Source organism: Mercenaria mercenaria, chromosome 17 (genome assembly GCF_021730395.1).
Source record: "Mercenaria mercenaria strain notata chromosome 17, MADL_Memer_1, whole genome shotgun sequence".
NCBI lineage: Eukaryota > Metazoa > Mollusca > Bivalvia > Venerida > Veneridae > Mercenaria > Mercenaria mercenaria.
The window spans coordinates 2,899,240-2,924,138 of NC_069377.1; the positions used below are offsets into that span (position 1 = coordinate 2,899,240).

The 24,899-nt window shown below is 34.8% G+C and overlaps 1 protein-coding gene across 3 annotated transcripts; it reads right to left on the bottom strand.

The window, feature by feature from the left end:
- Nucleotides 1-177: 177 nt before the first annotated feature.
- LOC123536573 (uncharacterized) lies at nucleotides 178-18,186 on the bottom strand. Of its 3 annotated transcripts, XM_045319880.2 has the most exons (4): nucleotides 15,475-15,692; nucleotides 13,467-13,505; nucleotides 3,228-3,279; nucleotides 178-2,410 (listed from the first exon to the last, which is right to left on the bottom strand). In XM_045319880.2, exons 1-4 carry the CDS (start codon nucleotides 15,531-15,533, stop codon nucleotides 2,039-2,041), a joined length of 522 nt encoding a protein of 173 aa, XP_045175815.2. In that variant the 5' UTR covers nucleotides 15,534-15,692; the 3' UTR covers nucleotides 178-2,038. The 3 variants fall into 3 exon arrangements, with proteins under 3 accessions (XP_045175815.2, XP_045175813.2, XP_045175816.2); XM_045319878.2 differs by lacking the exons at nucleotides 13,467-13,505; nucleotides 15,475-15,692 and adding an exon at nucleotides 17,735-18,186; XM_045319881.2 differs by lacking the exon at nucleotides 13,467-13,505 and having other exon boundaries at nucleotides 15,475-15,681.
- Nucleotides 18,187-24,899: the final 6,713 nt, after the last annotated feature.

A 24,899-nucleotide genomic window follows, 5' to 3' on the forward strand; every position in this document is an offset into this window, starting at 1 on the left:
AAGAACATTGCTCATGTACATCTAGAAAATGTCCAGCTTATTTTTTTCATTTCAGAGGATATTGAAATATGGTAGATATTCTCTGTTTTTCTTCTTTGTTCCCTGAATTTTTCTAGTATTCCTTTTAAAACTTTCAATGTTGAATTTGTTTGGCTATGGTACAAACAGACACAAAGATGATTTTTAACATTTTATTCAAATCATTGTAAGGTTTTGGATAGGAACACACCTAGCAAACGTCACACAAAATCAGACCATTTGTACAATTTCTAATACTGTTGCGGTAAAGTGACAATAATACATGTATATATAAATATATTTCACACTCAACACATATAGGATGGATCACAACATAACATTTAGTACAGGGCACTTGAAATGAGTTGCCATGATAAAAGGGACCAGTCCAGTTTATTCCTGATTATGGTTTGCTCTTCCTACATTTAATTTACAATATTTTTGAATTTGAAGAAACCAGTCTGATTATATGAATAAACATGTTTTTGTGCTGGACTGGTTTTATGCTTTATTGAGCCAATAGAAAGCTAAAGTTAGAAAATACCGAGAAAGGCTATCCCTTTTAACATGACAATTCAGAACTGTTTTGAAAGAGATAGGGGCATTTTATTGGTCAAAAACTCAGGAAAAACCTGTAAAATGTACAATATACATAGGAAATAATCAAACAAACAAAGATATGGTAACTTTTCATTTACAAAATATATTTTTTTCAAAAATACATACTTTAAACAATTTAAATAACAAGCAAAATTTCTTGAACATGAAAAATTTAAGAAATTAAATATTAAAAGAAAAGCATGATGTTTTCAGAATAATGGAGAAAATGGGCATCACAGAATTTATAGTTTTTGATAATAAAAAAAAGCCAGCAGCTCATTGCTTGCTTAAATATCTAATCAGTTTTTGGAATTGTTGAAATTTTCCATGCAGGTCAATCAGTATAAAAACTGACAAAAATCATTTCTAGCCAAAACTAGTTATTAAAGCTTTATTTTTCAATTTCTTGCAAATGAATTACAATTATCTTTCTATTTTGATGTGTACTGTATTTCTTTCACAATTCTGACAAAATACAAATCATTTAAATGCCTATTAATAGAATTTCAGGAGTTACTGTTTTGCTGACCAAACTGTTTTACAACACTAAACATGGTTTTATTTCAGATGCAAAGTTTTGTTGACGATTTTGTCAGACAATTTTATGAATGCAGTGAAAAATCAGCACATGGCTTGTGCTTAGTAAAGACATTTTATACTTAAGAATTTGTCTTTCTTTTTCCAATCTTCAAAAGTTTAACATAATTGCAACAAGAAGTGCATTGAACTTGCATATACAGTGTACTGTAACAACATTTACACAGAGTACATGAATAAAGTAAAATTTCTTCAAAAGAACACAATCATTATTATAAAGGGTGTTTCAGTTGCAGAAATATATCTTATTTCTCATTTACATATATAAAGTTAAGTCTATTTTCTTACACACTAAACAAAATTGATAAAAAGTTCTCTGTCATTTAATTATTCATTGTTCTACAACCAGTGAATTCTATATAAGATATTTTTTTCTCACACAAACTTCCTCCAGGTTCGGTTTTTAACATGACCAGTATGTTTTCAATAAGGGTTTTCGTAATTCATAAGATTTTGGGTGAATGAAAATAATTTCATACCTTGCACAGATGTTCACACATGTATTTACTGTAAAATCACATATTTTCGCTGGGTCAGAATTTCGCGAATTTGAAATTTTGAGGTTTAATATTCGCGAAATTGTAAAATTGGAATCCTACATGAATGGTGAATATTTACTCAAGGATTAATTTTTGCCATATGTGGGGCCTCGCGAATATAGCAAACTTTAAACCCTTGTGAAAATTTCTGCTTTTACAGTAACCTGGCAGTGATTTCATACCTATGATTGATGTTATGAAATTTTTTTATATGTATGAAAACTACCTAATTTTGTTTATAATAATTATTTATTATTTTTTCTAACATTAATCATTTTCTATATTTAGTATCCGAGTTTATACACTGAAGTGTCTACTAGCGGTGCACCAAATTGTGTCTGTTTTTGGTACGGTTTGGTTAGGTCAATTCCCGGTTGAGTGAAAGTATATCCAATAGGAAGACACATTGGCGCATCAAGTTGCATAGGCAGTTCAGTACTTGTGCACCCGTTTTGTTGGTTGTTTGTTTTACATTCGTTTTTATCCTCCTCAGTTTCATCGGCTTTGTATGTTATAGGGAGCTGGATGTTCTGACGGTATCGGGGCTGCTCCCAGGGCCACGGGGGTCGGTGGAGAGGCTGGGGGTCAGTGTTGTCTACAGTCTCACTCAGCCATTCAGGATGTACCACAAAGAATGATTTTGACTGGAAGGAGTTCTGAAAAAAAGAAGTTTAGTTTTACACAAAGGGCTTTCTTCATTGAAATTTTCCTCTACAGTCAAACTTTGTTAACTCGAACTTGGATAATTCGTACACCACCCTTCCCTCGAACTCATTGTCCGGTCCAGGAAAAATCCCTGTATAATGAATTTTGTTCGATAACTCGAACAACCAATCACTCGAACAAATTTTACTGGTCCAGTCGAGTTCATATTAACGAAGTTCGACTGTATATCATGTAATTAGGATGTTTGTAATGGTCCTATTTCAGTGCCTGTGAGAGTTGTTTACAACCTGACCTGTATCCATGTATACAGCAGCTCCACATTAAGATATTCTGCATCTTTCCATTCACTGGTAATTTACCTTCCATTTTAACTCTGAATATTACCATAAAGCATCAAGCAAAACTTCTACAGAAGACCCTCAAACTTTTCTTTGCAATTTTCTGAAAATCAAGGTGAACCTGTCCATATTTATAGTGGGTTCTTGCTGTACCCTTTTAGAACAAAACTGGCATCAAAATGCACAACAGTTTTTTGTCTGATAATGTTACTTTAATATCCACCTAAGATACAGAGGAAAAATTCTGGTATGGCACTTGTGACCTATCTTTCATATAGTCTAACATTCTACATTAGTTTCCAAACATGACAATTCAGAACTGTTTTAAAAGAGACTGGGTGTGATAGTTTCTGAAAAAAATGTCAAATATATCTCTTTGCAACAGACATTTATCATTTATTTTATGAAATCTCTTCATCTGAGTTTTAAGGCATCATTTACTATGACACTGCTCATGTATGGTACTTACACCAAATAGACTGTCCTGATGATGGTGATCTTTCATTATAGGCCGCAGAGCCCTGAAAGTAACAGAAATATATTCATATATTGCCTTAACCAAAATATTGTCACATAAATTATGGCCTTAACCAAAATATTGTCACATATTGCCTTGTCACATATTGCCTTAACCAAAATATTGCCACAAATTGCCTTAACCAAAAATATTGCCACATATTGCCTTAACCAAAATATTGCCACATATTGCCTAAACCAAAAATATTGCCACAAGGCCTTAACCAAAATATTGTCACATATTGCCTTAACAAATATATTTTCACATATTGCCTTAACCAAAATATTTTTAGAGATTACTTACTAGTATAACACTATGTCAGGAGCATAACATAATTTTTGAAAGTATTTTGTTAAAATTTCACATGACAGGGGATTCGAGAGGAAATGTAGTTTACAAGAACCTTAACTCTGCCTTGCTTATGTTTTAGTTATCTCCCTTATCAAATTTACTTGTCCAAGGCATAACTCTTCAAGTTCTGATGGGTAGAGGACTTTAACTATCTCTCTACCTTGTTGACTTTTCATACTGATCTTAGTCAGATCATGGTCTGCACTGGTCGCAAAGGCAAAATCACTTGCCTCCAGCAGGCTAAAGGTTAAAGCACCACAGTCACTTAGGAAGGCTAGCTAAATCTACACCATCTTGTTTAAATGTATTTGCTTCCTTTTCAGCTATTTATGGAGATATGTAGGAGCTGTGTAGATTTGATTGAAGTGATTTAGTAGCTATCTCTTTCAATTCACCAGAAAAAAACAGTTGTATTCATACATGTTGTCATGCTTGTTAACAATTTACTTACGTAAATATGCATTGTCACAAACACTTAAAACTATTCGCCCACAGTTCGTGTGAAATTTTTCAAATTGTTCATTTCAACCAAGTTTGGCATAGAATGTATATATGGCACTGAAAAATGATAAGGCACGTGAAAATGAAAGTTGGATATTGGTAAAAATGCAAGAAGAATGTAAATTGTCTGCATTATTTTTAAAGTGCACATAATGACCACCTGTACATGATGTCCATCTGCACATAACGACCATCTGAACATGATGACCACCTGCACATAATGACCACCTGTACATGATGACCATCTACACATAATGACCACCTGTACATGATGACCACCTGCACATAATGACCACCTGTACATGATGACCATCTGCACATAATGACCACCTGTACATGATGTCCATCTGCACATGATGACCATTTGCACATAACGACCACCTGAACATAATAAACATCTGCACATAACAACCACCTGTACATGATGACCACCTTCACATAATGACCATCTGCACATAATGACCAACTGTACATGATGACCATCTGCACATAATGACCTCCTATACATGATGATCATATGCATATAACAACCACCTGTACATGATGACCACCTTCATATAACAACCACCTGTACATGATGACCACCTTCATATAATGACCATCTGCACATAATGACCAACTGTACATGATGACCATCTGCACATAATGACCTCCTATACATGATGTCCATCTGCACATGATGACCATTTGCACATAACGACCACCTTCATATAATGACCATCTGCACATAACAACCACCTGTACATGATGACCACCTTCACATAATGACCATCTGCACATAATGACCAACTGTACATGATGACCATCTGCACATAATGACCTCCTATACATGATGATCATATGCATATAACAACCACCTGTACATGATGACCACCTTCACATAACAACCACCTGTACATGATGACCACCTTCACATAATGACCATCTGCACATAATGACCAACTGTACATGATGACCATCTGCACATAATGACCTCCTCTACATGATGATCATATGCATATAACAACCACCTGTACATGATGACCACCTTCATATAACAACCACCTGTATATGATGACCACCTTCATATAACAACCACCTGCACATAATGACCAACTGTACATGATGACCATCTGCACATAATGACCTCCTATACATGATGACCATCTGCACATAATGACCTCCTCTACATGATGATCATATGCATATAACAACCACCTGTACATGATGACCACCTTCATATAACAACCACCTGTACATGATGACCACCTTCATATAACAACCACCTGTACATGATGACCACCTTCACATAATGACCACCTGCACATAATGACCAACTGTACATGATGACCACCTTCATATAACAACCACCTGTACATGATGACCACCTTCACATAACAACCAACTGTACATGATGACCACCTTCACATAACAACCACCTGTACATGATGACCACCTTCATATAACAACCACCTGTACATGATGACCACCTTCACATAACAACCACCTGTACATGATGACCACCTTCACATAACAACCACCTGTACATGATGACCACCTTCACATAACAACCACCTGTACATGATGACCACCTTCATATAACAACCACCTGTACATGATGACCACCTTCACATAACAACCAACTGTACATGATGACCACCTTCACATAACAACCAACTGTACATGATGACCACCTTCACATAACAACCACCTGTACATGATGACCACCAGCATATAACAACCACCTGTACATGATGACCACCTTCACATAACGACCACCTGTACATGATGACCTCCTTCACATAATGACCACCTGTACATGACGACCACCTCCACATAATGACCAACTGTACATGATGACCACCTTCACATAACAACCACCTGTACATGATGACCACCTGCACATAACAACCACCTGTACATGATGACCACCTGCATAACAATCACATATACATACACAGAACAACCATCTGTACATGATGACCACCTTCACATAACAACCACCTGTACATGATGACCATCTGCACTTAATTACCACCTGAACATAATGATCTCCTGCACATAATGGCCACAAGTACATTATGACCACCTGCAGATAACAACCACCTGAACATAACGACCACCTGCACAATACGCCCACATGTACATAATGACCACCTGCACATAATGACCACCTACACATAATAACTACCTGCACATTACAACCACTTTCTAGCTTTTACTAGCAATTACAACTAAAACTTAATTTGTTCATTATGAACTAGCATAGATAAGATTCAGGCTGATTATTATAGGTCAATATGCAGTTACTGCTGAAACTTGGCTGAAAAATTGGTAATCTTTGGTAGCAAGTTGTTACAAAAAAAGTGAATTTTTGATGTAAACGTTTTTTTTTTTAAATTTCTTCAGCAGTTAAAATAATTCATTTTTAAGTAGGAGAAAGGGAATGGCAAAAACTATTATTAAAATGAAATATTTCTTCATTTGAACACATCGTCGCGAGATCATGGTAAACATTTTTTTTTTTGCTAAGATAACCTTGGTTAAAGGATTTTAGATTAGATTTAAAGTTTCAATTCAAGTTTCTTCTGTATATTGTAGGTATTTGAACACCTGGATTAGCCCAGCATTACAATTTAAACTGCATGTAAGCCCAGCTAATTCCTTACTTATCTCACAAAGATAAAATTTAATGTGTAGTTTTAAATTGATTTACTTATTTCAATACAAAACAACTGTGAAAGTTTGAATGCCTGAATTCTGTGGTATGAATTATTGAATTTAATTTATTGTGTTTAAACCTCGCTCGTAAAGTGCTTATTGTATTTTTATTGAAGATAATAGCCTATAATTCAAAGTCACTGTCTATTTAATTGTTGACTGTAAATTTCAATACATTGTTGTCATCCTGCATCCAAAGAAATGATTAAACTTTGAGATTTTGTTAAACACCTATCATTAAAATTTTATCCTTTAGGTCTACAAATATGTGTTTACTTTGTAAGTTTTTTTTAAAGAAATGCATTGCATTTCTACTATGCGATATAGATCTACCAAAAATTTTGAAAAATATTTGACAAAATGCTTGATAAATATTGACAAATAGTGTTTCAGAGTGGTTGTTTTATTAAAGAATTTCTCCCAAGACTTTTTTTAACACATTTTGCAATATAATTTATTATTTCTTAAAGAACCATATATCACTTTAAAGAGAAAAATACATAAATTTAAAGTAAATTAAAACTCTGCACAAAGTAAAGTGTTTCATGGATGGTGAGCATTTAGATTCTTCACACTAAAACTTCTGTAAACCCAAGTAAAAATACTGTAAGGCCTAAGAAATAAACTGTTTGTTTGCGGTAACATGCTAAAAAATTTAGGGTAGGTAGGTCGGTAATTTTTTTTTTAAGTGGGACTTTTCGGAAATTATTTGTGTCAAAAATAAATAAAGGGGGTTATACTTTTAGAGCATCAGTAAGTTGACACTGACCACGTTTAAAGCATAAAAAGAGCAGTTTTTGTTAAAAAGATGAAAAAAATTCTTCAAGGACATAGAAACTTTTTGGATCGGGCTAAAACATTTAGGGTAGGTCGGGATACTGTTAACAAACAATTTTTTAGGCCTAATCAATCAGTTGTAAAGACTGCTAGCACGATTTGAATCTTATGAATGGAAATGTTGTAATATTTTAATTCGCATACTGAATTACAATCCATTGTGTTACCATTTTGTAAGACATTGATAAAAAAAAAATTGGTCACATATAATAAAGTAAATAACTAGAGCGAAGTGTTGAACTGAGCCGGTGATTTTATCAGATTAAAGAGGCATGTCAATATCGTGTTCCCACAGACATATACAATATCTCTCATCGGTGCCAAGTTTCACATTGTTTCATAATGTTAACGGCTCGAATGAAAAGATCACATATTTGTTACCAGATTATTTCATACTGATATTTTCAAATCCGTGCCATTCCATTTGTTTTCATCAGCAGTTAGACATACATAAGAAACGAGTTGTCGTCTGCTCGGCGTTGAGGTCATGGGTAGGAAGCCCGCTAGTGTGACTATGATGCCTAAAACAAAGCGTACTTTTTTCCCTAGGAAGTAGATCCAGTATAAGTTTTGTACATAATGACCAACTGTACATGATGACCATCTGCACATAATGACCTCCTATACATGATGACCACCTTCACATAACAACCACCTGTACATGATGACCACCTTCACATAACAACCACCTGTACATGATGACCACCTTCACATAACAACCAACTGTACATGATGACCACCTTCACATAACAACCACCTGTACATGATGACCACCAGCATATAACAACCACCTGTACATGATGACCACCTTCACATAACGACCACCTGTACATGATGACCACCTTCATATAACAACCACCTGCACATAATGACCAACTGTACATGATGACCATCTGCACATAATGACCTCCTCTACATGATGATCATATGCATATAACAACCACCTGTACATGATGACCACCTTCATATAACAACCACCTGTACATGATGACCACCTTCACATAACAACCAACTGTACATGATGACCACCTTCACATAACAACCAACTGTACATGATGACCACCTTCATGTAACAACCACCTGTACATGATGACCACCTTCACATAACAACCACCTGTACATGATGACCACCTTCACATAATGACCATCTGCACATAATGACCAACTGTACATGATGACCATCTGCACATAATGACCTCCTCTACATGATGACCACCTTCATATAACAACCACCTGTATATGATGACCACCTTCATATAACAACCACCTGCACATAATGACCAACTGTACATGATGACCACCTTCATATAACAACCACCTGCACATAACAACCAACTGTACGTGATGACCACCTTCATATAACAACCACCTGTACATGATGGCCACCTTCACATAACAACCACCTGTACATGATGACCACCTTCACATAATGACCATCTGCACATAATGACCAACTGTACATGATGACCATATGCATATAACAACCACCTGTACATGATGACCACCTTCATATAACAACCACCTGTGTATGATGACCACCTTCATATAACAACCACCTGTATATGATGACCACCTTCATATAACAACCACCTGCACATAACAACCAACTGTACATGATGACCACCTTCATATAACAACCACCTGTACATGATGACCACCTTCACATAACAACCACCTGTACATGATGACCACCTTCACATAATGACCATCTGCACATAATGACCAACTGTACATGATGACCATATGCATATAACAACCACCTCTACATGATGACCACCTTCATATAACAACCACCTGTACATGATGACCACCTTCATATAACAACCACCTGCACATAATGACCAACTGTACATGATGACCATCTGCACATAATGACCTCCTATACATGATGATCATATGCATATAACAACCACCTGTACATGATGACCACCTTCACATAACAACCAACTGTACATGATGACCACCTTCACATAACAACCACCTGTACATGATGACCACCTTCATATAACAACCACCTGTACATGATGACCACCTTCATATAACAACCACCTGCACATAATGACCAACTGTACATGATGACCATCTGCACATAATGACCTCCTATACATGATGACCACCTTCACATAACAACCACCTGTACATGATGACCACCTTCATATAACAACCACCTGTACATGATGACCACCTTCATATAACAACCAACTGTACATGATGACCACCTTCATATAATGACCACCTGTACATGATGACCACCTTCATATAACAACCACCTGTACATGATGACCACCTTCATATAACAACCACCTGTACATGATGACCACCTTCACATAACAACCAACTGTACATGATGACCACCTTCACATAACAACCAACTGTACATGATGACCACCTTCACATAACAACCACCTGTACATGATGACCACCAGCATATAACAACCACCTGTACATGATGACCACCTTCACATAACGACCACCTGTACATGATGACCTCCTTCACATAATGACCACCTGTACATGACGACCATCTTCACATAATGACCAACTGTACATGATGACCACCTTCACATAACAACCACCTGTACATGATGACCACCTGCACATAACAACCACCTGTACATGATGACCACCTGCATAACAATCACATATACATACACAGAACAACCATCTGTACATGATGACCACCTTCACATAACAACCACCTGTACATGATGACCATCTGCACTTAATTACCACCTGAACATAATGATCTGCACATAATGGTCACAAGTACATTATGACCACCTGCAGATAACAACCACCTGAACATAACGACCACCTGCACAATACGCCCACATGTACATAATGACCACCTGCACATAATGACCACCTACACATAATAACTACCTGCACATTACAACCACTTTCTAGCTTTTACTAGCAATTACAACTAAAACTTAATTTGTTCATTATGAACTAGCATAGATAAGATTCAGGCTGATTATTATAGGTCAATATGCAGTTACTGCTGAAACTTGGCTGAAAAATTGGTAATCTTTGGTAGCAAGTTGTTACAAAAAAAGTGAATTTTTGATGTAAACGTTTTTTTTTTTAAATTTCTTCAGCAGTTAAAATAATTCATTTTTAAGTAGGAGAAAGGGAATGGCAAAAACTATTATTAAAATGAAATATTTCTTCATTTGAACACATCGTCGCGAGATCATGGTAAACATTTTTTTTTTTTGCTAAGATAACCTTGGTTAAAGGATTTTAGATTAGATTTAAAGTTTCAATTCAAGTTTCTTCTGTATATTGTAGGTATTTGAACACCTGGATTAGCCCAGCATTACAATTTAAACTGCATGTAAGCCCAGCTAATTCCTTACTTATCTCACAAAGATAAAATTTAATGTGTAGTTTTAAATTGATTTACTTATTTCAATACAAAACAACTGTGAAAGTTTGAATGCCTGAATTCTGTGGTATGAATTATTGAATTTAATTTATTGTGTTTAAACCTCGCTCGTAAAGTGCTTATTGTATTTTTATTGAAGATAATAGCCTATAATTCAAAGTCACTGTCTATTTAATTGTTGACTGTAAATTTCAATACATTGTTGTCATCCTGCATCCAAAGAAATGATTAAACTTTGAGATTTTGTTAAACACCTATCATTAAAATTTTATCCTTTAGGTCTACAAATATGTGTTTACTTTGAAAGTTTTTTTTTAAAGAAATGCATTGCATTTCTACTATGCGATATAGATCTACCAAAAATTTTGAAAAAATATTTGACAAAATGCTTGATAAATATTGACAAATAGTGTTTCAGAGTGGTTGTTTTATTAAAGAATTTCTCCCAAGACTTTTTTTAACACATTTTGCAATATAATTTATTATTTCTTAAAGAACCATATATCACTTTAAAGAGAAAAATACATAAATTTAAAGTAAATTAAAACTCTGCACAAAGTAAAGTGTTTCATGGATGGTGAGCATTTAGATTCTTCACACTAAAACTTCTGTAAACCCAAGTAAAAATACTGTAAGGCCTAAGAAATAAACTGTTTGTTTGCGGTAACATGCTAAAAAATTTAGGGTAGGTAGGTCGGTAATTTTTTTTTTAAGTGGGACTTTTCGGAAATTATTTGTGTCAAAAATAAATAAAGGGGGTTATACTTTTAGAGCATCAGTAAGTTGACACTGACCACGTTTAAAGCATAAAAAGAGCAGTTTTTGTTAAAAAGATGAAAAAAATTCTTCAAGGACATAGAAACTTTTTGGATCGGGCTAAAACATTTAGGGTAGGTCGGGATACTGTTAACAAACAATTTTTTAGGCCTAATCAATCAGTTGTAAAGACTGCTAGCACGATTTGAATCTTATGAATGGAAATGTTGTAATATTTTAATTCGCATACTGAATTACAATCCATTGTGTTACCATTTTGTAAGACATTGATAAAAAAAAAATTGGTCACATATAATAAAGTAAATAACTAGAGCGAAGTGTTGAACTGAGCCGGTGATTTTATCAGATTAAAGAGGCATGTCAATATCGTGTTCCCACAGACATATACAATATCTCTCATCGGTGCCAAGTTTCACATTGTTTCATAATGTTAACGGCTCGAATGAAAAGATCACATATTTGTTACCAGATTATTTCATACTGATATTTTCAAATCCGTGCCATTCCATTTGTTTTCATCAGCAGTTAGACATACATAAGAAACGAGTTGTCGTCTGCTCGGCGTTGAGGTCATGGGTAGGAAGCCCGCTAGTGTGACTATGATGCCTAAAACAAAGCGTACTTTTTTCCCTAGGAAGTAGATCCAGTATAAGTTTTGTGCTTTTATATAATTTGATCAAAACGAGCTATTCTGTCGTTTGTCTCTGATAACATATTTTAAATACAACGGCAATATAATCATTAGCATGGGACTATACTTAGACGCGGAAGAATATAAATCGTAAATAATCGTGAATTCGTGTAAAACCAAACTTCAGTTAAAGCAATGATACTAGAGCGGGCAAAGTGGTCCAGTGGTTACAAAACCAAGGGTCGAGAGTTCGACCCCACGCTCCTCAGACTAAATAACTACCATTGGGATAAGAGTCCGGTGTATTGGTACTTTACCCGACACTTTAGAACCGCGGGAGCTTCCTGAATAGAAGCGTTCTGTATCTTGCACTATCCTCAAACTGTACTGAAACAGACTTCTGGAGGAGTCTCCCTTATTGGTTATTGACTATAAATAAGCACATGCACGAATGCACGCTTACAACCCCTCCTACCTTCCCCCCCCCCCCCCCCCCCCCAAACACACACACGCGCGCGCGCGCACACGGCACTCCCCCAACCACACCTTCGAATTAAAACGAAATTGAAATCTCGTAGAAATGTCCTTTCAAACTTAAATATTGTGACGATAAACAAACATGAAATAGAGTGAAATAATACATGCAATAATGAAGTATCTTTCACTCGCAGGTTTCTCCATTTGTAAAAAAAAATATTTCATCTCGAATTTCAAGTGAAAACTGGTGCGGTCTTGAGCTGAAACAAACAAATGTTCTTTCTTTCATTTGAACAAAACACACAATACATCACAGCAACAGTGAGCCGAATTAAAAAAAAAAAAAAAAAAAAAAAAAAAAAAAAAAAAAAAGAACTGTGTAAAATAAAGTGATTCAGTGAAAGGTGCCTATTCTTAATCTTCACATCAAAAATATGTGCAAAAACAAAGAGTGTAAAAAACTGTAATCAGTTTAATATCAATTCTCTAGCAACTATTTATCACTGCAATTCGATATACGACAGACCTTTTCTTTTCTAAGGGCGTTTGTTCTCTTTTCGTTATACTGAAACACGAAAACAATCTTTTCATTTATACTGAAACATTTCATTTATACTGAAATACGAAAACAATCATTTCATTTATACTGAAATACGAAAACAATAATTTCATTTATACTGAAGCACGAAAACAATCTTTTCATTTATACTTAAATACGAAAACAATCATTTCATTTATACTGAAATACGAAAACAATAATTTCATTTATACTGAAGCACGAAAACAATCTTCATTTATACTGAAACACTATTTTTTAAAACAATATTTTCATTAATACTGAAACACGAAAACAATCTTTATTTATACTGAAACACGAAAACAATCTTCTTTTGTACTGAAACACGAAAACAATCTTCATTTATACTGAAATGCGAAAACAAATATGATAATGTTAAAGGCCAGTAAGGTAATGCCAGTGTCGGTTTCAAACCTGAGAACATTAAAGGTAAAATAGTTCAGGAATTCTCGATGTTATTAAATTTGAACTAATAAAATCTCAGAAAGACTTTGGACACCAGATAAGTTGTTAAAAGTAGAAGTACTTAAAAAACTTCAGTTTAATCTTTTTTTCATTATCAAACATTACACAATTAACCTACTCAATATACTAACATGCGCATTCAAATCAATTTAATAGAAGCACATGTAGTTTAGTTTTAATAACTTCAAAACAGCGAGATTTTATTGACAGTATTTCGATAACATATCGCAGCTTAAATTCAAGTCTTGTATATATCAGACATTTACACAATAAGCCTATACAATAAGCCTACCCAACGTATGTTTTAATAACTTAAAAGCAGTACGGATTAATTTTTCATTATTTCGATTATTGAAAAAGATACTAAAATCCCACACACGATTTTAAAATGATTAATGAAATTATTGAAATCGTTGTTGTTAGTTGATATAAGATATAATTGACTATGTTCTATTAAATCTGAAAGAAAAAGTGAAATCTGATATTTTTCAATACGTTTGTTTATGGCATATCCTTCTCAGGGGACTTTGGTTTATGTCCAAACTGTCATTCCATACAAAATACATGACTTTCCTTGGTTTCTAATGTAATTAAGGTTCATTCATATGGCAACTTTCCAGCATTCAATGGAAAAGAAACACCACAGTTTCTGACCCTTCATTCGGGTTGAACTGCCGACTTTCCGTTGGTCCTTCATATAGAAACAAAAAAGGTCCCGGGCATGGTCGGCGTCACCATTTGAATAGCTTTGTACAATGTTCATGGGATCAGAAGACGTGCATTGGCACTATTGAAGATGTGATAAGGAACCGTGTCTTCGAACAACAACATGGATATTTGGCGGTAGGGCTCATATCATTCGAATACAGCTAACGCTTAGGAGAAATTGAATGGAATTTCTACTACTGCTATATTAACCCTAACCCTTCTAAATGTCTATAAAGAACGGGTCCATCTTTCAATTTGGAGAGTACCATTAACTGTCTAAAGGGATGCTTACCAAAAAGATACTGACTGAATGGCGAATAGTGCAGATCTTGATCAGACTGCACGGACGTGCAGGCTGGTCATGATCTACACTGGTCGCAAAGGCAGAAACAATCGTGTCCAGCATGATAAGGCTTAAGTGCTGCCTACACACACTTCTGTAACAATATACTATAAAACGCAGTTCACGGGGAATGGAAATTCAGTCCGAAGGACTATTTAAAAGTCTAACAGAGAAACAGCTGATGATACTCAGCCAGAATGATCATTTAAAATTATGTTCGTTTTTGAAAACTGGTCGTTTCTGAGTGACTACTGGGAAATTTACATTCTTAGACGGTATAACCTTGAAGCCAACACATTTCTCATCCATTTAAACCCTTAATTTGTGTTTAACTTTGCGTTTATATATATATATCTAGGTCTTTAAAACATTTTTGTTTAAAAAACGGTCAACTAAACGAACTGATTATCTAACTAACTATAAATAACATAAATTGCTTACTCCATGTCATTTTCCGTTTCGTTCATAGTTTTCTCCTGTTCTGCGATATTTTCCGTCATTTTTTTTCACTTTTAAATCCAGTCTATCTGTCACCTGAACATGTTATAGATCCGACTGCTACCCGATAGCAACATGTAAACCAGACGAACTAATCTTTAATCCGAATGGTTAGCGACCAGAGTTTATATATCTAGATCTTATAATCTTCCATAAATGGAACAGTCTGCGTTTAATCATAGACCGCACAAGTTAGGTTAAGATTTTTAGCTCGCCTGAACTCTTGCGCCTTTCGGCCTAAGCCAACATATTTATTCTCAAAAACTTCTTCTCGTCGTAATTAATCGATTGATGGATCTTCATCAAACTTGGTTAATAGCGTCACTATAAGGTCTTCTCTTAAATTAATCGGCTGCTAGAGCTAGTAATAAAAATACATTTAAAGACACTTTCTGCAGTTTCTTGTATGAGAGATGTGGCAAATATTTGCCAATAACAGAATGTATTCAAACTTTGTATATATGAACACAGTTTCAGTTTAGAAACAGAAAAATGCAAAAACAATCATAGTTCACCGTGCTTGTTTAGGAGTTATCTGCCCTTTAAACTTTTCTTCTTCAAATTTGCATATTCAAGGGCAGATAACTCCTGAACAATATGGTGACCTTCGATTTTTTTTTTATAATTCTGTTTCTAACATGACACTGTGTTCATATATAAAGTTTGAACAAATTCTATAATTGCATAATTTATTACCCAAAACTGCCGCATACGTCCTTAAAGATATCCAACGGCCATCGTTTACTACGAGTAAAATGTCTTGTCTTTACGTATTTACTTTAATGTAAAAAAAATCCTCATCAATATTTTAAACATAATGCATAGTACTGTGAATAAACATAAACTTGTTAATTTTGGATTTACATAAAAAATATACGATTTTGTGTCACAATTAATTTTCGCTGTTAAAAGTGTCACTATTTTCTTTACAAAATTAGCCATGACCGTGAAGGCTTCTTGATTAGCCGATCAATAAATCTACATATCAAAAGTAGGCAGCGACTTTGTGTCACATTCTGAAGTAATATATATACGAAACTGGCATTGGTCATATTTTCATTATTGATTTCAATAAACATTGTCGAAACATGATATTACAATTGGATTTCATCTGTTATCACACTTTGTAAAATATTTTGGTCATACTTTGAATCATTATTTGATTTAATGTAACAGCTTTGTTGAAAAGTCTTTTCCCTAAATTTTTGTACATTTTGTTTTCCAAGGGATGAATCAACCATTTCATTTACAATCGTTATAGATCGCCAGTAGAGTATGGCTGGCTCCTACCTTTATATATCTTAAATCTTCTTTCGGGTCATGAGGGTGTAGTTTGATACAAGTTGCAGTACGTTTGACAAACAAAACCAGACATGGAGCTTTTAAACGCTAAAAACGCTATCACTTGAATATTTAGCATTTCAACAAAAATGTCTATTGCGGAAAATGTTTACCATATTGATATTATCAAAAGATAATGTGCCTGTAAAGGGTTAGACAGTACGGGAAGATAGATATAAAATATGCTAAGTGTGGTATACTTGGAAAACAATAAGTTTATTGATTCAAATTTCCTGCTGACTGTCTAGCTTTGTCTCCATATCGATTTAGAATCTCCGCAAATTGTGCTGATTTCAATTTTAGTTTAAAATTGATTGTGATCTACGCAATAAAATCAGTCCAGGATGACAGTCATATGTCAACAAGTATGAAAGTATAGTGGACGCAACTTGACCCCGATGGTTGACCTTTGCATTATAATACATAATAAGGCACAACCTATTATTAAAAAGGAGTGTACGTAAAACACGAGCTGCACGAGAAAAAGGAAATATAATTTTGTGTAAATATAAATTAGTGTATTGGAAAGTTTTAAATGATCAAATGAAAGTATATATACTTTGATACTGCACTGTATACAAACTAATTCCATATAAATAAACACGGCTACCCTACACACCCTTGATTTCTATAATGAAATAACCGATATGAATAATCAGCCTAAGGTCAACCATCGCGGTCAAGTTGCGTCTACTATAGTTGCAGGAGTAGAAGAAGAAAAAGAAAGAAAGATGTTGTTGAAGATGATGATGGTGGTGGTGGTGGAGGTGGTGATCACGACCACGACGACGACGACGATGATGATGGTGATGATGATGGTGATGACGATGATGATGATGATGACGATGCACATTAATTATACCTGATTTTGTTAATCCTGCTTGAAGTGTTATATATTTCTTTCGTTGCTAAACTATTAAATTTTGCTAACGCTAGTTTGCTGAACCACAGTTTTGAGAGTGAGGGTCTGTTGCGGCGAGTCTTTTGTTCTAATACTTCCCTATTGCGTTGCACATGTTCCGTTTTAGCACATGTTAAAGACGTGTTAAAATTAGTTTTTATTGTCCTGTTTGTACCGTAATCATCGGTGTATGACAACGAGTCCTTCGTCCGGCATGTGCACAGCTGTAAACCCAGTGCACAGTTTGGATTCCAAAACGGTTCATGTCGCGCAGACTCAAACATAGCCTATGGTGATAGGCTACTCGCCAATGTTCCTTTTTAAATATAAAAGCAACGATTATTTGATAATAAATCAGAACATTGTAAACACCAGCTCAAGGCACATGGTTACCACGATATGACGTGACTTACGTTATGTAATTCACGTCAGTTTATTGCGTATTTTTGACGTGTTAATCTGACGTTGAATAGTTTTGTAACGTACTTTATCGATGTAACTCATTGCAGACTTGGAGCGATCTTCTGCGCATGCCCGAAAGTGATTATCAATTGTAGCGCACGGCTAAAATATGCATATTTTTGCATGTCCGCATGCATTTAGTGTACAATATGCATAAAATACTGACTAAAGGTTAGGGTTAGTATCACCATGGTTACAAAATATATACATTTAAGATATTTTCGTTCAAATTTAGTTAATCCGGTATGTACCGGAGTCTGTAATTTATACCGGCGCTCCAAGTCTGCATTGAGTCACAGTCCGTACTTTATTAGGTATGCTTTTTAATTTCGGACGCTCTCTGACATTTACGTTGTTATATGTTTTTCGTGTACATACTATATCCTGTACATACCTGTTCGAAAAATTCTTTAAAACAAGATGTATTTTTAAAAAATAATTAATTAAAACTATCTTTCCAGTTTTATAGCCAATAACATCGAAAATGGTAGATGAAATACAGCACAAATTTATTTTAGTCAAAATTTATTTTTAATAGATGTGGTATTAAATTTACGTTTGAGTAGTTGGATTTATCGACTTTTTTTTCTTAGAATACTGAATTTTTGTCCAACTTCACATTGTTAGTGGTTTTTTTCCATTTAAGACAACTTTTAATGTCCAACGTTATTTTCTTCTTTGTTTATAAAAGACTGTGATGATTATTTTTGTATTGTTGATGCCAAATAGTTAAACCTTGCGTTTGCCTGCAATTTTATAGGGTACGTGTCATTGTTGTACATGTTGGAATAAAGAGTGCAACCAAATGTCCATCATCCTTTGTAAGAGGTACTTTTTCTCGTACTGATAGTATGTGGTAATTTTAATCATGTTGAAGTTTGAAACGAAAACATATTTAATGATCGAGACATACTCAGTGCGTTTTAAAAGGCTGAAAGCATTGCCTGAAATTTGGCAGGGGTGGCGAGTGAAGGGTGGTGGGTGGTGGGGGTATAACTCTAAATGTCGGTGCTCTGGTTCTATATCTACAAAGTAGCCGTAAAGTCTAAAACATACTTATAAGGAGTTCCGCTTTCCACACTAAGAAAGAACTGGGAAAGGTTTGCAATTGTGACCAAAAAGCGTTATCTTCATTACTTATTATGTTACCTATATGTTACCTTTATGACTAGGCGTCACCTTTCGTGCAGACGTTGTGATACGACACGTCTTGCGTTACATTTCTGAATGCAATAAACGTCTTTCTTATACTATACGGGTTTCTTGTACTCTGATATTGTATTTTCAAAGTAAATTGCAGCAGGTGGTAGAAACATTTAGAACAAGATGCATAGAACCCGATGTCTCAGTACCTATATGCTAGTTTTCACAATAAGATGCAACGTCAGATTTTCTTTGTTCTGTTTTTTTTCTTGTAATCGAACATTCGTTGTGATATATCATTTCAATTCAGAAAGGTCTTTTATAAAGGCCTAATATTGATGCGTTTGCCTGAATGAAAATATGCACGAGTTTTTTATATTAGAATAATGAAATTAGTACATGTATAAACTAAAACGATGAGTTTAATGTTTTTTACCCGCACTATTACTTTTGTTAATGCAGGGAAATAGAACATGAAAGTAAATGCTCGCTCGTTACACTCGTAACATATTGAAATATTTTTTTTTTTCTGGTTCCGATCAGATATTACCAATGCTGGAGGAAAAGAAGTTCAGACAAGTTGTATGCAAAAATAAATTGAGGAGATATAATTTCACACACTGAAAATAATCCGAGCGGGACGTACCAACGATATGCACAACTAGGCTTCATCATGACATATCACTCATGCGAAATTTAACTAAAATCCGGTCAAGGGTTAACAATTAAAGTCAGGAGATGATGATTTTGCGAAGTAGTCAGCTAGTAGCCAACTTGATGGGAAGGTGTAATTAAGTATGTAATACAGCAATGTATATGTTTTGCTGTAGGTAAATTGCATTTACGTGGATTCTACCACAGATTCTTAGGGTTTGGACCAGTTACGACCCTGCCCTCGTCTACAATTTGGCCAAATGCACCAAAGACAAATGAACAATACCATTACAGCTCACAAAATAACGATTTCAGTTCACTTTTTTTTAAATCATAGAAGTACCTGCTGATCTCTTATCAAAAGATATTGAATTTTGTTGCATTTGACCAAATTGCAGACTAGGACGGGGTCGCAGCTGGTCCAAACTCCAAGGATCTTTCGGTTCTACAATTACAATCGTGCAATAATTTACTTGTGCTGATCCGAACGCAAACAACAAAACTCACATATTGTTGATTTCATTTAATATTTTAACAGTGAACATATAAATGAATAACTGAAATAATACAAAGTCTTAAGTCACATTTTGCTTGTACTTCAAAGCCTTAATTCTGGTCATGAAAAAATACATTCCAATGAAATAGTTTCAAAATTCCTGCTTTTTTTTCAAAAAATAAAGATCCACAAAAATGTTATCATTTTGTTTAACATTGCTTTGACATTATGTTTTTTTTAATATTACTTAAAACCGATTGTTTTTATTCTTAAAGAGAAAAAATAACATAGTGGAGTACACGTTTATTTTCATAAATATTTATTTACTTTTAAAAAATAAATTTAGCTTTTACCTATAATCATAAAGATTGCTTAACTTCAACCTAGGCGCATTCCACCTTAATGAATACGGCATTTACCTAATCATAAATGTTGCTTTTAATGAAGATTCTATTCCACAATGAAATCAACATGAAATACTTTCATAAATATTGCTTGATCCTTTAGTTTATATTCTGATGAATCATTTTGCTACAGTAAAAATGTGCATCATAATACAAATTAAACAAACACTGTTTCTAGCGCATTCAAGAACACTGAACGTATCATATCTAAGTACAAGTTGTGTAATTTTTAAAATAAGATTTAAATATAGATGTACAGGCGTGTAATATGCAACATTAACATTATGTACAGTCAATAATTATCTCTGATCTCACTGCAAAGTAAAATATGCAACATACATATTCAAGTTAACTATGCAACATACATATTCAAGTTAACTATGCATATTCAAGTTAACTATGCAACATACATATTCAAGTTAACTATGCAACAAACATATTCAAGTTAAATATGCAACATACATATTCAAGTTATAAACTGATTCTGCGAACAATGTATTCCTCAGCTCATTGTTGCAAAACACAACACGTAATGAATTTTTGCATAACTCTTAATTAATTGTTACAGTTTTTTGCATATTATTAAACGATTACAAATTATACAAAAAGTCTTTAAAAACACATTTCCTTTACCATACATGATGCGTTGGGCATGTACTGGTCTTAAACTTTTGGCCGTAAAATACTAGATCATATACGTATATTCCTCTATATTAAGTTGATCAGTACGAATTTGACAGTTTAGGTACAGTTTCTCGCTTTCAGGTCTAAGAATCGTAGGTCGATGATTACAGTCCAAGAGCCAGAGAGTGTTCATAATGAACGTTTATTAGTTGTTATATTTTATAGGAGCTTTTAGCTAATGTAGAAAATATGTTCATGCAAAGTTTCATATTTCGCCTTACTGTACAAAGGCGAAGGATAACAAGGTCAAGATGGAAAGTGGATTATAAACATATCGGTAGAGAACCTGTTGTGTCTTTACTTCTGTATTTATTTCTGTTTTCAAGCTTAGTATTGTTGAAAAATGCTACATTCACAAGAATAGAAAAGTTAGAAATATGCCAGAAGTCTAAATTTCAAATTTTTATGTCTATGAAAATTTCGTATTTTGAAATTTTATTAAGCTTTTAACGTTTTTAAACACATAAAACATGCATAAGCTCGCGAAAAATAAAAAAGACAAAATACGTATAAACTGCAATGTATTATGTGGTTTCCCTATAAATGGCCGCAATATGCAAACAATAATGTTCAGGTATATACTAGGGAGCAGAGTCAAATAAGATACTACACAAAAAGAGCTTCTATTTGTTACAGTTAAAGCAAACTATATCATTTCGCTGACCCTAACTTCCATCAGTCGCTGTATGCAACAGATGTTCAAATCTAATATCTGTGTCACAGTTTTCACTAGCATTCGGGATAAAGCTTGTCAAATTCCTGTAGCTGAACACTAACTGGATCTGAGGTCCACTTTTCAGCGTACTTTTTAGCACGTTCAGTAAGTTTCCATTTGCGTCTGAAGCCGAGAATCGCACGTTTTGTTTCATAACGTTCTTTGGACATTTTCCAGTTAACAATTTCGACAACATCCACAACTGGCGAATAACAACCAAATTCTTTTTTCAGACTGGTTCGCAGAATCGTTGGTAAGATGTGATTATTAGACAATTTCATGTTACTTCCGAAGCCCAGTCTCATGGCTATAGTGAGTCCTTTGTCTTTTTTGGGGACATTGCTGAAATCTAAGATCGCGTTGTCAGTCATCGGCTTCTGTGGGATGCCGCACTTGTCGCTGACTGTCTCGAAGAATCTAAGATAGGTTTCTAGACTCTTGTCGAAATGGATCATGACTGGTCCGGTCATTATTGGCCCGTATTGTGTTTTCAATTTGCTGTTATCAATGAGATTTGCGTGGCGGAAGACAAATATTGTCACGTAACAATGGCCAAGGTTGATGGTGCGATCCAAACGTAGGTTTGATTGTTGCCGGTTACAGATTGTCAACAGTTCATTGCTGTAGAGGTAAACACATGGACTGCAGTCATCATAACCAAGATTGACTTCTTGCAATATGGCGTACCCCTTTTTCTCTTTACTCTGCAATTGAAAAGCTTCCTGCAGAATCTCCAGCTCTTTAGGACACGGTGCTGGCACTGGTCTGCACTCGAATTCACAAGTTCTCCGCCCACACCAATGCTCTCTAATCCTGCTGTGCCACTGGCATCTTACACCGAACTTAGAGAAACACCCACTTTCATCGTCGGACTCTGGATAAGAAACTGACGAATCATTGTCGCTAGAATAATTTTCATCCTCGGATCTATGTCCACTACCAGCATCAGATCTTGCGTCAGAGAATGAATCACTGTCATTGAATTCGTCATCATCCGCTGATTGTTTTTCAAACGCCCCAATGCTTTCACTATCATTGTCTTCATCGAATGACGAACCACTTTCATTGGACTTGTCATCAGCCAGAGATGAACTTTCATAGTCACCACCATTGTCTTCATCAAATGACGAATCACTGTCCTTGAAATCGTTATCATTTACATATACATCAGAAGCACTGTATAATTGAGTGAAGGAGGCATCTGCATGTGACATAGCAGATGGAGATTTCTGGAAGAAGTTAGGTCGTTTATGGAACGGTAGCAGTTCCTGACCGACGTAGCCTAGCTTTGTAGTAGCGACGGTATACGTGACCTCTTTAATGAAGGTGTGCACAAACTCCCTACCTCTAATTGTCTGACACTGGCGATTTCTCACTCTTCTTGTCGAATGACCTGCAGACTCAAACACAATGTTTTCATTTGATTCTTCTATTTCACGGTCAAATATCTTAGACGGTACCAGCTGATTTGATTGGTTGATTGGTTCTTTTGCAGATGAATTTACCTTTCGGCGTTTCGTGACGTTATTGGGTTGCGATGACGTCATTGATGGAGGCGGTACGTCACAGCAGCTACAGATCTTTCGCTTACGTGCAGCTCGTGGCATGTTTATCTGGAACCAAAAATAAAAATAGGTTAAACGATCTTCGTTTGCAAGAATGTAAAGAAAAATACTGCACGAAAAACACCTTCGAATTAATGATGTTCTGATAGTAATGACTATTATGGTGCTCTTGAAATATTATTATCATTATTATTATTGTTGTTGTTGTTTTTAAGATACGTAAAGTTTATTCAATTATATCTTAAATATACATTTTTTTAATTAGTATTATGCTAGAAAACCTTATTAAACTTGCGAGCAAGCTTATTCAAGCCTTACTGAAATCAAAAACTGTCAAGTCTGAAGACAAGAGGATACTGAAAACAATCCTGTTATTCGCCGAAAAATCATGTATTTTCAAAAATTACTAGCTAATGTATTTCTGTACATACATTAACAATTTTCTTATTGTTCTGTTCGATTTTGCTGCCATATATGCATAAAGATAGTATTTGAAATATAGACACACATTTTTGCAGCTTTTAAACTTATAACGGATCGCAATTTTTGATCGTTTTCTGGCCGATAACAAAATCTGTGAAGAGGATGCAAACATCTTTAGAAATTGAACCTGTTTAAGTCATTTAGATCATCATTAGTATTTAAACCATCGAGGAGTGCAAATACCTTTATCATGTCTTGAAATTATTATTCCTTTTTTTTTGTTTTGGTTATTCTATATTTTAGTATCTTTACCCGATGCCAGCACATCATGCCCGTCCGTGTTGGCCTGGAGGAGGAAAATGGGTAATCTTATTTTCAGGAACAGAACAGAGTAGAAGTTTCGTTTTGACTTAAACATATGGCTCATTATCATATACTAGCAGCATAACATTACATCACAGCCACAATTTTACAGGACCTGGATCATTTTTGACATGATTTTAAAGGAAAACATACTTTTGACTAGTGGAGCTGGATCGAAGTTTTTTTTTTAGAAATACCGCTCTTACGTAGGCGATGC

Excerpts from the sequence above, each read along its gene's own strand:
- LOC123536573 (XM_045319878.2), bottom strand. The coding sequence starts at position 18,057 with ATGTTTGAGTCTGCGCGACATGAACCGTTTTGGAATCCAAACTGTGCA. Across the intron at positions 3,280-17,734 it reads AGCAGGATTAACAAAATCAG|GGCTCTGCGGCCTATAATGA; the intron begins GTATAATTAATG and ends TGTTACTTTCAG. Across the intron at positions 2,411-3,227 it reads ATCAGGACAGTCTATTTGGT|AACTCCTTCCAGTCAAAATC; the intron begins GTAAGTACCATA and ends TCTTTTTTTCAG.